Source organism: Otolemur garnettii, unplaced genomic scaffold (assembly GCF_000181295.1).
Source record: "Otolemur garnettii isolate 467f Iridium unplaced genomic scaffold, OtoGar3 scaffold00134, whole genome shotgun sequence".
NCBI lineage: Eukaryota > Metazoa > Chordata > Mammalia > Primates > Galagidae > Otolemur > Otolemur garnettii.
Window position 1 is genome coordinate 1,725,707 of NW_003852529.1, and position 13,913 is coordinate 1,739,619.

General features: G+C 48.8%; 2 protein-coding genes across 3 annotated transcripts in view; one reads left to right on the forward strand and one right to left on the reverse strand.

Annotated features, from left to right (window-relative positions):
- IGHMBP2 (immunoglobulin mu binding protein 2) overlaps positions 1-8,995 on the reverse strand; it is a 34,409-nt gene extending 25,414 nt beyond the window's left edge. Inside the window, exons 1-4 of the mRNA XM_023518295.1 lie at positions 8,803-8,995; positions 6,378-6,547; positions 2,250-2,442; positions 894-991 (exon numbers count right to left, since the gene is read on the reverse strand). Of these exons, the coding sequence (XP_023374063.1) occupies positions 894-991; positions 2,250-2,442; positions 6,378-6,547; positions 8,803-8,984 (643 nt within the window). The 5' untranslated portion in view covers positions 8,985-8,995. The remainder of the gene's footprint in view (positions 1-893; positions 992-2,249; positions 2,443-6,377; positions 6,548-8,802) is intronic.
- A 23-nt stretch (positions 8,996-9,018) lies between these two features.
- MRPL21 (mitochondrial ribosomal protein L21) overlaps positions 9,019-13,913 on the forward strand; it is a 15,852-nt gene continuing 10,957 nt past the window's right edge. For both annotated transcript variants that reach the window (XM_003798384.3, XM_012810508.2), the window contains exons 1-2: positions 9,019-9,134; positions 13,446-13,503. In XM_003798384.3, the coding sequence (XP_003798432.1) occupies positions 9,035-9,134; positions 13,446-13,503 (158 nt within the window). In that variant the 5' untranslated portion in view covers positions 9,019-9,034. The remainder of the gene's footprint in view (positions 9,135-13,445; positions 13,504-13,913) is intronic.

Sequence of the window (13,913 nt, forward strand, 5' to 3'; positions counted from 1 at the left end):
GTTTGGCGGGCCCAGACTGGATTCAAACCCGCCACCTTAGGTGTATGTGGCTAGCGCCTTAGCCACTTGAGCCACAGGTGCGGAGCCCTTTTTTCTTCTTTGTTGAGACAGATTCTCACTGTGCCACCCTTGGAAGAATGACATCATGTCATAGCTCACAGCAACCTCAAACTCTTGGGCTCAAAGTGATTCTCTTCCTCAAACTCCCTGGTAGCTGGGACTAAAGGCACCTGCCACAACACCCATCTATAAACATCAGTCCTGGGGCGGCACTGTGCTCAGTGAGTAGGGTGCTGGCCCCATATACCAAGAGTAGCAGGTTCGAACTCAGCTGGCCAAACTGCAACAAAAAAATAGACAGGCATTGTGGCAGGCACCTGTAGTCAGTCCTAGTTACTCAGGGGGCTGAGGTAAGAGAATCACCTAAGCCCAAGAGCTGGAGGTTGCTGTGAGCTGTGATGCCAGAGTATTCTACCAAGGGTGACAGAGTAAAACTCTATCTCTAAAAAATCATATATAGAGAGTGGTGCCTGTGGCTCATTGAGTAGGGCACCGGCCCCATATCCCAGCTGAACTGCAACCCAAAAATAGCTGGGTTTTGTGGTAGGCACCTGTAGTCCCAGCTACTTGGGAGGCTGAGGTAAGAGAATCGCTCAAGCCCAAGAATTTAAGATTATTGTGAGTGATGACACCACAGCACTCTACCAAGGGTGACACACTGACACTCTGTCTCAAAAAAAAAAAAAAAAGGAAAGAAAAGAAAAATTTCTACAAAGATGTTAAGGTCGAATTTTTCTAGTCAAACTTTGCAAATTCTTGCTAAAACAGCCCCAAATCATGGTGTTCTCCATATTTTCAGTAGTGATTTCAACCAAAAAGAAAAAAGTACTTACCTATTTCACTAGCAGGACTGGGGGCCGAAGCGCTGAAGAGGACCTCTATGAGTAGGGATGCAGGGCCAGAATGATACTTCTTTAGTGCAATCAGAGCTCTGCCAAGAGAGAAAACTAAAATTCTGGGGTCTGGTACAGAGGTTCACCCCTGTAATCCTAGCACTCTGGGAAGCCAAGGCAGGTGGATTGCCTGAGCTTAGGAGTTGGAGACCAGTCTGAGCAAGAGTGTGGCTCTGTCTCTACTAAAAATAGAAAAACCAGTCAGGCATTAATGGTTTGTGCCTACAGTCCCAGCTACTCAGCAGGCTAAGGCAAGATGAACTCTTGAGCCTGAGAGTTTAGTTTGCTATGAGCTATGATACCATGGCACTCTACCTAGAGTGACAGAGTGAGACTGTCTCAGAAAAAAAAAAGTGAGAAAAAAATAAAAAATAAAATAAAATTAATTAGGAGCTCAGTGGAAACCAGTGATTCAGTGCACCAAGCTCCTGCCCTAGCATTGCCATCACCTCATGGGATGGGCACACCACAACTCCTTGCTCTTTGCTCAACAAGAGAAATGGGAGATGTTTGTGTTTAAGAAAAAGGTTACATAGGCAGCGCCTGTGGCTCAGTGAGTAGGGTGGAGGTTTCAAACCCAGCCCCAGCCAAACTGCAACAAAAAAATAGCCAGGCGTTGTAGCAGGCGCCTGTAGTCTCAGCTACTCAGGAGACTGAGGCAAGAGAATCGGCTAAGCCCAAGAGCTGGAGGTTGCTGTGGGCAGGCATCCTCAAACTATGGCCCACGGGCCACATGCAGCCCACCTAGAACACTTATCTGGCCTGCCAGGTGTTTTTGCTGCCGCTGCCTATCTTGCTTAGCAGCCAACTTGTCCCAGGGCCCGCACTCCAGCCCTCCAACAGTCTGAGGGACAGTGAACTGGCCCCCTGTTTAAAAAGTCTCAGGACCCCTGGAGTAGGGTACCAGCCCCATATGCCACGGGTGGCAGGTTCAAACCCAGCCCCGGCCAAAAAACAAAAAACAAAAAAAAGGTTACCTGTAGGGCCAGGTATAGTGGCTCATCATACCTGTAATCCTAACACTCTGGAAGGCTGAGGTAGATGGATTGCCTGAGCTCACATGTTCGAGACCAGCATGAGCAAGAGCGAGACCTCATCTCTAAAAATAGCCGAGCATTGTGGTGGGCGCCTGTAGTTCCAGCTACTGGGGAGGCTAAGGCAAGAGAATCACCTAAGCCCAAGAGTTTGAGGTTGCTGTGAGCTGTGACACCACAGCAGTACACCGAAGGCAACAAAGTGAGACTCCGTCTCAAAAAAAAAAATTGTTATGTGTGATTTCCAGCCACAAACACTTACTTTTTCAGTCTCTTATAAGTGACATCATTGGCAAGTTTTAACAGTCTGTAGGAATTCTCTCGGTCCAAGCTCAGCTGGAAATCCTGGGACTCATCAAAGGCGACCGTGGCCGACTTCTGGGTGATGCGGGTCAGGATCCCGGTAGCCAGCTGACTGCCTTCGCTAGCAGTGTCATACAGACCCACTATGTCGCCTACAAAAACAAAAACTCAGTTACACTGAAAAAAGTTAAATAGTATTTCTACAATAAAATCCAGCATATTTCAAATGTTTTTGTTACCTTCTTTAGTAAATAGCATCACTTAATTTAAAAAAAAAAAACTGTTTAACACCTAACTCGGGTATGAAAATTTACTTGAGATCAATAACTATTCAAAACATGCCTGACAGTAAACTATCGACAGTGCTTTACTCTGGACCAAGCACTGTTCTAGGTACTGCTCCGTGCTATGAACCTGAGGGCCAGTCCCCCGGCCCCACATCGGCAGGGGGAGAAAACAAATACACTGACCTACAAGATGTAGCTGCTGAGTGCGCTAAGGAATAAGCACAAGAAGCAGACAGAGAGGGACAGGACACTACTTAAAGTAAGAGTGTGACAGAAGGACATCTTTGAGGCATGCAGGGAAGCAGGGTGGGCACTGAATGAGGCAAGGGCCACAGGCACATCTGGAGAACATTCCAGTCAGAAATGCAACTTGAATACAGAAGGGAACAGTGGCTGTTTACTGTCCAGGAAGCAGGGATCTCCCGATGGCCTGGGATAACTGTTCAGTCTCACCTTCCCCAGCTGAGTCTGAGGGGCTTCCCCAGACCCACACCCAAGCCATCTGTGCTTCACATGAACTGTGGCCACAATTACTGGTTCAAGGAAGGGCATGTGGCCCAAATCAGAGGCCCTGAAATGCAATGCGACTCGTGCTTGGGCACCTGGCTGGAGAGGCCCACTCTCTCTACTTAGACCAGAAACCTGAGAGAATGGAGGAGGCAGAACAGCTCTCACAGGTGCCTGAGATGGAAACCAATCCCGAAGAGGGCAGAGCTGAGAAATGAAGACTCTGAGTGAGTGGGGTTGCCAACAGATTACATGGGCAGGACTGAATGTGTGCACAACTGGTTGGCAAACTCTGCAACTGCTAAGGTAAGATTATATACTCATTCAGTAAGTCCCAGCATGCTCCTTGGAGTCTTGCAGCCTTCAGGCTACAACAGCCAAAGCATTCCCTTCTTGTGTTTGCCAGTTTGGCTCAGGTTTTTGTCACTTGGAACACATGGAGTTATGACTGAAACAGAATCCACTCTGAGATAAAAGTCAGGGTCACTCAATCTGTTTACACCCCACTTACTCAATGTCTGAAATCTCGCAGACAGGTTTCATCTGCACCTTGAATCTCATCCCTGTCTCCTTCCCCGACTTTATAACAGCAGGTGGTAACAATGCTCACCAATAATGCTCCCAGGGACAGAGGTTTAGCTCTGCACAGGGACCACCATGGGGCTGAGGACAGAGGATCCCTTCCCCCCCATCCTCCCACCCCCTGGCAACTTTCTTGTGAATCGCCCTGGATAGGACCCACATGTCAAGATTTACATTTATGAGCTACTCAGACTCAATGCTGCTCCTCAAAAGATGAACAAATAACCACTTCACCTGAATCTGATCCACAGCTATATCAAAACACCAAACTTTCCACTTACTACCTCTCTCCATAAATGCCACTTCTTCTGTCTCCCTGTTCACCAACTACTCACTAATCTCCTATAGTCACTCCCTCCACACTTACTGAATGAGTATATAATCTTACCTTTGCAGTTTCAAAGTTTGCAAACCACCTGTACACACATTCAGTCCTGCCCACTTAATCTGATGACAACTCCACTCCCCCCTAGAGGGTGAGTGACTAACTCCAGGTCCCACAACAAGACAGCATAAATTCTGCTTGGGTCTGACTCCATGCAGCAGGTTCCTCCCATCACCTTTGCCCACAAATACCCTCATCTTATCTCCAAATTTGGTCTTTATTCATTCCAACAATTATTGGGGCAAGAATCTATAAAATTCAAAATATGAAATCAAAAAAACTGTTACCACCAAAAAGGCAGGTAAGACTTTCATAGTGAGAAGTACAGCACCGGGAGCATTGTTTTCCATAGGCTTCCCGGACTGTCCAAAACAACCAGCCCAGGTCCATGGTTAAGAAGCATCTACTCGGCTTGGCACCTGTGGCTCAAGTGGCTAAGGCGCCAGCCACATACACCTAAGGTGGTGGGTTCGAATCCAGCCTGGGCCCACCAAAAATAACACTGATTGCTGCAACCAAAAAAAAAAAAAAACAAAAAAACAAATAGCTGGGCGTTGTACCAGGTGCCTGTGGTCCCAGCTACTTGGGAGGCGGAGGCAGAAGACTCACTTGAGCCCAGGAATTGGAGGTTGCTGTGAGCTGTGATGCCATGGCACTCTACCCAGGGGGACAGCTTGAAGCTGTCTCAAAAAAAAAAAAAAAAAAAAAGAAGCATCTACTCAATTTTGGGCAGCACCTGTGGCTCAGTGAGTAGGGCACCAGCCCCATACACCAAGGATGGCGGGTTTCAGCCCGGCCCTGGCCAAATTGCAACAAAAAACAGCTGGGCTGGGTGGCACCTGTAGCTCAAGGAATAGGGGCAGAGGTGGCGGGTTCAAACTCGGCCCCAACCAAAACTGCAAAAAAAAATAACCAGGCATTGTGGAGGCGCCTGTGGTCCCAGCTACTCAGGAAGCTCAGGCAAGAGAATCGCCTATGCCCAAGAGCGGGAAAAAAAAAAAGGGGGGGGGTGTCACCTGTGGCTCAGTGGGTAGGGCACCGGCCCCATGTACCAAGGATGGCAGGTTCAAACCCGGCCCCAGCCAAACTGCAACAACAACAACAAAAAAAAATAGCCAGGCATTGTGGCAGGCACCTGTAGTCCCAGCTACTCAGGAGGCTGAGGCAAGAGAATCGGCTAAGCCCAGGAGCTGGAGGTTGCTATGAGCTGTGTGAGGCCAGGGCACTCTACCAAGGGTGATAAAGTCAGACTCTGTCTCTACAAAAAAAAAAAAAAGAACTCTTTGGGCTCAAGCAATGCTCCCACCTCAGCCTCCCAAGTAGCTGGAACTACAGGTGCATACCACCATGTCTAGCTATTTTTTTCAAAAGTTTTTTTGTAGAGACAGGGTCTCACTATGTTGCCCAGGCTGGTCTCAAACTCCTGGCCTCAAATAATCCTCCTACCAAACTGCTGGGATTACAAGCACTTTGCCCGGCAATATTAAAAAATTTAAAACAAACAGGTAAACTGTTTTTAATAAGAATATATTTTATGGGTGGCACCTGTGGCTCAGCGGGGAGGGTGTCCACCCCATATACTGAGGGTGACAGGTTCGAACCCAGCCCTGGTCAAACTGCAACAAAAAAAATTAGCCAGGCATTGTGGCAGGCGCCTGTGGTCCCAGCTACTCAGGAGTCTGAGGCAAGAGAATCACCTAAGCCCAGGAGTTGGAGGTTGCTGTAAGCTGTGACACCATGGCACTCTACCAACAGTGATAAAGTGAGACTTTGTCTCTTTTAAAAAAAAAAAAAAAAGAATATATTTATTTAACCCAATATATTTCAACATGAAATCAGTATTCAAATAAATTACTTGTGAGATACTCCTAATTTTTTTTCCTTTTCAGACAGAGTCTCACTCTGCTGCCTAGCCTAGAGCGCCATGGCCTCAGCCTAGCTCATAGCAGCCTGGAATTCCTGGGCTCAGATGATCCCCAACCTCCTGAGTAGGTGGGACTATAGGCTCCTGCCATGACACCTGGCTAATTTTTCTATCTTTAGTAGATAATTTTTCTATTTTTACTAGAGACAGGGTCTTGCTCAGGCTGGTCTCAAACTCCTGAGCTCAAGGGAACCCTCTGCCTCAGCCTCCCAGAGTGCTGGGATAATAGACATGAACTATTGTGGTCGGCCAATTGTTGGGTTTCTAATTAAGAGTTCTTCATTGCAACGCTTATCCTCTGCCTGGTCATTGTAATCCAGTCTTTGTACACACACAAGTCACAGTTTGCACACCAGCAGTATTTCAATATATGTCTACATCAACACACACACATACACACACCGGAGGTAAAACTGTTACTAGGAAGAACTGCTTCAGACCCGCATCTCCTGGGCTCAAAGGTGACCAGCAGCCGTCCATACAGCCCAGTGCACTGGCTTGACACCTGCAGCTTCAGCAAACACACGCCTCGGCTCTGGAGCTCTTTCAGAGAGATGTTCTCCTGCCAGGACCTGGAAGACACCCAGGACTGATGCTTCACAATTTGTACCTTTACCAGTTTCTACTTCATCTGTGCAGAAAAAGTCAGAGGGAAAGGAAAAGAGATAAAGATCTGGGCACAGGCACCAAATACATCCCCAATGGAACTGCAAACCTGCTATACTCCCAAACCTGCTCCTACTATATCCCTTAGGACAGTCAGTGCCACCTTTGTCCCAGTTACCTGAGACAGAGCCTCCTGTGTACAGCAGTCTCACTGTGCTCAGGTACCGCCTCCTTCCAGAAGTCACCCTGACCCTCCCTGGGGCAGAAGTTCTTTCCCACTCTCCCAGCTCCCACTGCACTTTCGCTGCACACTGCACACAGGCACATGGGCAAGTTGGACGAGATGTTCTGTTTCTGTCCTCTGCTCATGCCCAGCCTCCACCTGACCATGGACCAATGACCAGTCACCTTCACCTTCCCTACTTTACCTCCTATATCTTGATTCCCAGCTATCACTAAGTCCTATTAGGTCCCTCCCACATATACCCTGGTTCAGTCTCTGCCTCTCATCCCAGCCACTACAGCCCTGGTTCAAGGCCACATTACTGCTCCCCTGGACTAAACAGAGCTCCCTAACTGCCTTCCCTCTGGCCTCTTCCTGTCCGAGTGCCAACAAGAGCACCCAAGGGATCTTCCCAGAAGGCAAGTCTATTCTCCTCCCTCATCTGCTTAACCCACAGGTAACAGGAAACTCCTCAGCAAGGCACCTCTCAGCCTGGTCCCTGCCTATCTGTCTGTCATGGTCAGGAAGAGCTCATCACTGGGCTCACTCTGCACTTGGTACTGAGCTGAGCACTCCACTTACAGTGGGTCATCTTGTTCTCAGGGCAAACCTGTGGGGCAGGGATCATCCCATTTTTTACAGATGAAGTAAGTAAGACTCAGAGACAGAACCTACAAAGTCATGTGGCCATAAACGAAGGAGATGGAGCTCTAATAAGGTCAATATGACTTCAAAAGCTCTTAACCATCATGATCAACAGGCTCTCAAATAAATCCTTTCAAAGAATGGTTGAGTGCCCGACCTCAAAACCTGACTCCTCTGTGTTACTCTGGGTAAGTCACTTACCCTTCTCTGTCACAGTCTCCTTAGATGGAAAATGACAGTAACAGTAACCTACTCTGTAGGGCTGGCATGAAGTTTAAGACAATTAGGGAATTAAAGCCTGGAAAGCATACATATGTTCGTTCTTACTGTTTCAAGCAAATAACTTCCCACTCAGAAACAAGCCTGGTGGCTCCGCGCCTGTGCCTCAAGCAGCTAAGGCGCCAGCCACATACACCTGAGCAGGCAGGTTCAAATCCAGCCGGGGCCCACCAAACAACAATGACAGCTGCAACCAAAAAATAGCCAGGCATTGTGGTGGGCGCCTGTAGTCCCATTCACTCGGGAAGATGAAGCAGGAGAATTGCTTGAGCCCAGGAGTTGAAGATTGCTGTGAGCTGTGATGACACTGCACTCAAGGGTGACAGCTTGAGGCTCTGTCTCAAAAAAAAAAAAAAAAAAAAAAAAAAAAAAAAAAAAAAAAAAAAAAAAAAAAAAAAAAAAAAGAAAAAAAAAAAAAAAAAAAAAAAGAAACAAGCCTGGCTCTCCTAGGGTTCCCCACATCTCTTTCAGGAATGCTCCTCCACCCGCGTACACCAGCTTAACTCCATATTTTTCTTCAGACTGTGCTCAGGCACTACCTCCTCCCAGAAGCCACCTTCCCCCTTCCCCAGCTCCCACTACACTTTCTCCACACACAGGCCACATGGGCAAGCTGGACGGGGTGTTCTACGTTTCTGTCTTCTGCACCTGACCGAATCATGGTCACTGAGACACTGCATCATCTCACTCCATTTGCCCCGGCCCGCCATAGAATAGACGCAAAAGGAGTTTCTGGAGTGGCTGAAAAAATAAAGGGGCCGCGAACTCGCTGGGGGGCGAACGCGGACAAGGACCAGGAGCCAGGAGGGTTAAGTTCAGACTGAGGGGTTTCAGGTAGAGACAAGAAAAGGCTTCGTAAAGGTGTCAAAACGAGCGAGCTGCTCAGGAGGAGATGATGGGGCTGCCATCTCTGGAGGTGGCAAAGCAGGGGCCGGCGGACTCGAGGGGTCGCGGGAGGAAACTCCCGCCCAGCTGCCGGGCCGAGCCCCTCCGAGACTCCGCCGGGGATCTGGGCGGGGCTGCAAGGAAAGGCCGGACAGACACGCTGGAGCGGCGCCCCACGGCCACCCATACCTGCGTTCCTCCACCTCCGCGTCTCTCTCGAGCTCCAGCAGGTCCAACTGCTTGGTCACAAAGCTCTCCACGGCTGCCGAAGCCATCGCGCCGCCGGCCTGAGTGCGGAGCCGCCGCGGCCCCGCTTCCACACCGGGCCAGTGTTCTCCTACCGACCGGTGTTCCCGGCCGGGCCTGTGCATCCACGCACGGGGTTCGCGCCGCTTCCGCTTCCGGCCAAGGGTGCGGGAATATGGCGGCGGCCTTGGGGGCATCGGCTTTGACGGTCACCTTTGGGCGGCTGGTGTCCGCGTGTAGCCGCAGCATCCTGAGACCTTCGGGGCCCGGAGCTGGTGAGACCGGGACCGCCGGGTGGAGGGAGGAAGGGGAGTGAGCGGTGCTACCTGCGGTCCTGTCACGTGTGTGCCGGTGTTGATCGCCTTCGTGATAAATACTAGCTTGAATTTTGGAGTCGGGGGAACCTGGATTCGGATCCTCGTTCTTCAATTAGTAGCTTAAATAATGACGATAGCCTTTCAGCTTCTGTATAGGCCCTGTGTTATAGGGAAACAAACTCAAAGAAGTTCGGGAACTTGACCCAGGATAACAGGGAGGAAATTGGAGAGGAGTGATGCCGAAAACCCTGTGCTCCAGAACCCAGGCTTGAACCTTTGCTCCACACTCTCCGAGAAAATGTCCTCATCTAAAAAATGATGTCCTTGTCTAATCCGAACTCATTCATTAAAAACAACAGCTGTATTGTAGACATTGGCCAGTTATGAGGCTTAAAAAAAAATCTCTGCTCGAAAATTATTGAGGCGGGCCGGGCACAGTGGCTCACGCTTGTAATCCTAGCATTCTGGGAGGCCGGGGCGGGTGGATTACCTGAGCTCAGGGATTCAAGACCAGCCTGAGCAAGAGTGAGACCCCATCTCTACTAAAAAAAATTGAAAAACTGAGGCAAGAGGATCACTTGAGCCCAAGAGTTGAAGGTTGCTGTGAACTATGATGCCACAGCACTCTACCCAGGGAACAGCTTGAGACTTTTGTCTCAAAAAAACAGAGAAAGAAAGTAATTGAGGTGATTGTATGCGGCACTGTGCCTTAAAATTGGGTGTCGTGTGTCACCAGGACCTGAAAAAAAGGAGATCTAACATTATATTTGACTCTGTCAAAGAATTGTTTGTATTTTTTTTTTTTTTTTTTTTGAGACAGAGCCTCAAGCTCTCACCCTTGGTAGAGTGGGTAGAGTGCTGTGGCATCGCAGCTCACAGCAACCTCCCACTCCTGGGCTTAAGCTATTCTCTTGCCTCAGCCTCCCAAGTAGCTGGGACTACAGGCACCTGCCACAACACCTGGCTATTTTTTGGTTGTAGTTGTCACTGTTGTTTGGTAGGCCCAGGCTGGATTCAAACCCCCCAGCTCTGGTGTATGTGGCTGGCACCTTATCTGCTTGAGCTACAGGCGCTGAGCCAAAGAATTGTTTTTTATGTTTACTGATGATCATTTTTTTAATGTTTATTTATGATCACTTTTTAAAAATCGTCAGTACTAAAAGATAGTTTTTAAAAAATGATTCTTTATCATAAAAATATACTGATATCTTTGCTGATAAAACAGGAAATCTGGGGCAGTGTCTGTGGCTCAGTGGGTAGGGTGCCAGCCCCATATACCGAGGGTGACAGGTTCAAACCTGGCCCTGGCCAAACTTATGTCTTATGGTCTTTTTTTTTTTTCTTTTTGAGACAGAATCTCAAGCTGTCCCCCTGGGTAGAGTGCTATGGCATACAGCTCGCAGCAACCTCCAACAGCTGGGCTCAAGTGAGTCTCCTGCCTCCGCCTCCCAAGTAGCTGGGACCACAGGCACCTGCCACAATGCCTGGCTATTTTTTGGTTGCAGCCATTGTTGTTTGGTGGTCCCAGGGTGAATTCAAACCCACTACTTCAGGTGTATGTGGCTGGTGCCTTAGCCACTTGAGCCACAGGCGCCAAGCCATGTCTTATAGTCTTATGGAGAAAAAGAAAGCATGAATTGGGAGGGAAAGATTCCATTTTCAATACAATAGCCAAGAAAAACCTCTCTACTGAGATGGTATTTTAGTGGAGATTTGAGGGAAGTGAGAGAATTAACTTTGCAGGTACCTAGCAAGGGGGGAAATGTTCCAGGTGAAAAATAACCCAGGCACTGGGGCAGCACCTGTGGCTCAGTGGGTAGGGCGCCAGCTCCATATACCAAGGATGGCAGGTTCAAACCCGACCCCAGCCATACTGCAACAACAACAACCTAAATAACCCAGGCAGGCCAGCTATGGTCGCTCATGCCTGTAATCCCAGCAGTTTGGGAAGCCAAGGTGAGAGGATCACATGATGCCAGGAGTTTGCAACCAGCCTGGGCAATATAACAAGACCCCATCTCTCCCAAAAAAGGAATAGTCAAGGCACAGTGTCCAAGGCCAGCACAGGCCTGGTGTGGTCTAGGAATATGGAGGAAATGGAGTGGCAAGTGCAAAAGTGAATAAGGGGGAGAGCATAAAAGATGGTTTCAGAGAGACAGGAGGGGGTTGCGTTGTCCCTCTGCCCTGTAGGCCACAGTAAGAACTTTGGCTCTTTCTTTGACCGAAATGGGAAGCTCTTGGAGAGTTTCAGCAAAGTAGTGACATGATCTGACTTAAGTGTTCACAGACTCATTCTCACTATGGTGAGAGGAAAGGAGGCAAGGGTGAGAGCAGGGTGATAGTAATAATCCAGGCAGGAAAAGGGGGTGGCTTGGGTGATTCAAGAGGTTAGATTCCAGTCCCCTAAAGAGAGAGTTAACAGGATTTGCTGATGGGTTGGCTGAGCAGTGTGACAGAGGTCTGGGGCCTGAGCAACTAGCAGGCTGAGGTTGCCATAGTGTTAGATGGGAAGGAGCATGGCCAAAGCCGGCAGGGGAGAAACCAGTTGCCTTTGTAGGTCTGGATGCCTGTCAGACACACAAGTGATAGTGGGACATAGGCTGCTGGTGTGCAAGGCCAGGAAAAACATGCTGGCTGGAGGTGTAAGCTTGGTAATCACCAGCGTATAGGAGATATTTAAGCCCATCCAGCTAGATGCAGTCCCCAGAGAAATGGGCATAGACAGAAGAAGGGAAGACCCAGGCTGAGCCCCAGGCTCCCAAGTGGAAGAGGAGGGACCAGCCAAGGAGATGAGGATGGGAGCCACTGCTCATGGAGGTAGTTGAATTTTTAAAAAATTGCTAAGAAATCTGTCTGTGTTTTACACTTGAATACTGTCCATTCTATTTCTTTCCTTTTTTTTTTTTTTTTTTTGAGACAGAGCCTCAAGCTGTGCCCTGGGTAGAGTGCCATGGCTTCACTGCTCATAGCAACCTCCAACTCCTGGGCTCAAGCGAGTCTCCTGCCTCAGCCTCCCAAGTAGCTGGGACCACAGGCGCTCGCCACAACGCCCAGCTATTTTTTTTTTTGGTTGCAGCCATTATTGTTGTTTGGCGGGCCTGGGCTGGATTCGAACCCGCCACCTTGGGTGTATGTGGCTGGCGCCTTGGCCACTTGAGCCACAGGTGCTGAGCCTGTCCATTTTATTCCTGAGCCTCTCTTCAGACTGTGAATATCTTTGTCCCTCAGTATATTATCTACTGCAGTTATCTTAAGACTCCCCTGGAACCCGAGCTCAGTCACTCATGCCTGTGATACTATCACTTTTGGGGGCCAAGATGGGTGGATTGCTTGAGCTCAGGAGTTTGAGACCAGCCTGAGCAAGAGTGAGACCCTATCTCTACTAAAAATAGAAAAACTAGCCAGACTTTGTGGTGAGTGCCTATAGTCCTAGTTACGTGGGAGACTGAGGCAGGAGGATTGCCTGAGCCCAAGAGTTTGAGGTTGCTGTGAATTGTGATGACACCACCATGCTCTAGCTTGGGGCAACAGAGTGAGACTCTTGTCTCCAAAAAAAAAAAAAAAAAAAGACTCTCTAGGGCTGGAGAATCTACTCACGGGCTTACTCCTGTGGGTGTTGACCAGAGGCCCAGTTCTTTACCCCTCACAGGCCTGCTCCCAGCGTGGCAGCTCCTGCAGACAGACATCAGAGGGACGAGCAGGCCTGGGCAGCCACAGGGGAAGTCACAGTCTATAACTCATCTCAGGAGTGATGTGCCATCATTCCTGCCACAAGCCATTGGACACAAAGATGAACCCCTAGGAGGGACAACATAGGCAAGAACACCAGGAGCAGGATTCGTCAGGCCACCTGGGAAGCTGCTCCCACACCAAGACACAGAATAGGGACTGAGCTTAGTAGACACTTGGTGGCCAAGGAATGGGTTGGTGGGTGGGGAGTGATTCTGGGCGTGGTGCTTTTAGATGCTGTGGTGAACACACACATAATAAATGATGTTCTTTTTTTTTTTTTTTTTTTGCAGTTTTTGACTAGGGCTGGGCTTGAACCTGCCCCCTCCCCCCCAGTATATGGGCCGGCACTCTATTCCTTGAGCCACAGGCGCCACCCAGTACATGATGTTATTTTAGTTTTGTTCACTTAGATTTTTCTGTAGGCAGAGTGTAATGTGGTTTGAATCAGAGCCAGTACCAGCAGCTAAGCTCGTGGTGCCGTAAAGGGAGGTTTGCACCTTGCGGTAGTGATCACCTATGTCTCTCTTGTTCCCTTAGCTTCCCTTCGGTCTGCTGCTCCAAGATTCAGCTCGCAGAGCACTTCGTTTCCACAAGGGTAATATCAAATGTGGGTTCTGGTGACTTTTTTTTTTTCCTTCATTTGTACAACTGTCTTTCTAAGGTCAAAACTTCTTCAGACAGGCATGGTGGCATGCACCTGTGATCTCATCTACTGGGCAGTCGGAGGCAGGAGGATCGCTTGGGCCCAGGAGTTCAAGCAGTTGGAGCCACTACATTCCAGCCTGGGCAACAGAGCAAGGCACTGTCTATATTTTAAAGGGGAAAAGGACAAAACTTACTACATTTTGTACTTTGAGAATGTCTTTAAATTTTCTCTTAACTTCTTTGACACTGTTTTTCCTCAGCTCCTTAAAATACAGACAGAACTACAAAAGTGCAAAGAGAAGGATGCAGGCCCCATGTCTTTGCCTGTTGTTACAGAGAATCTCTCTCTCTTTTTTTTTT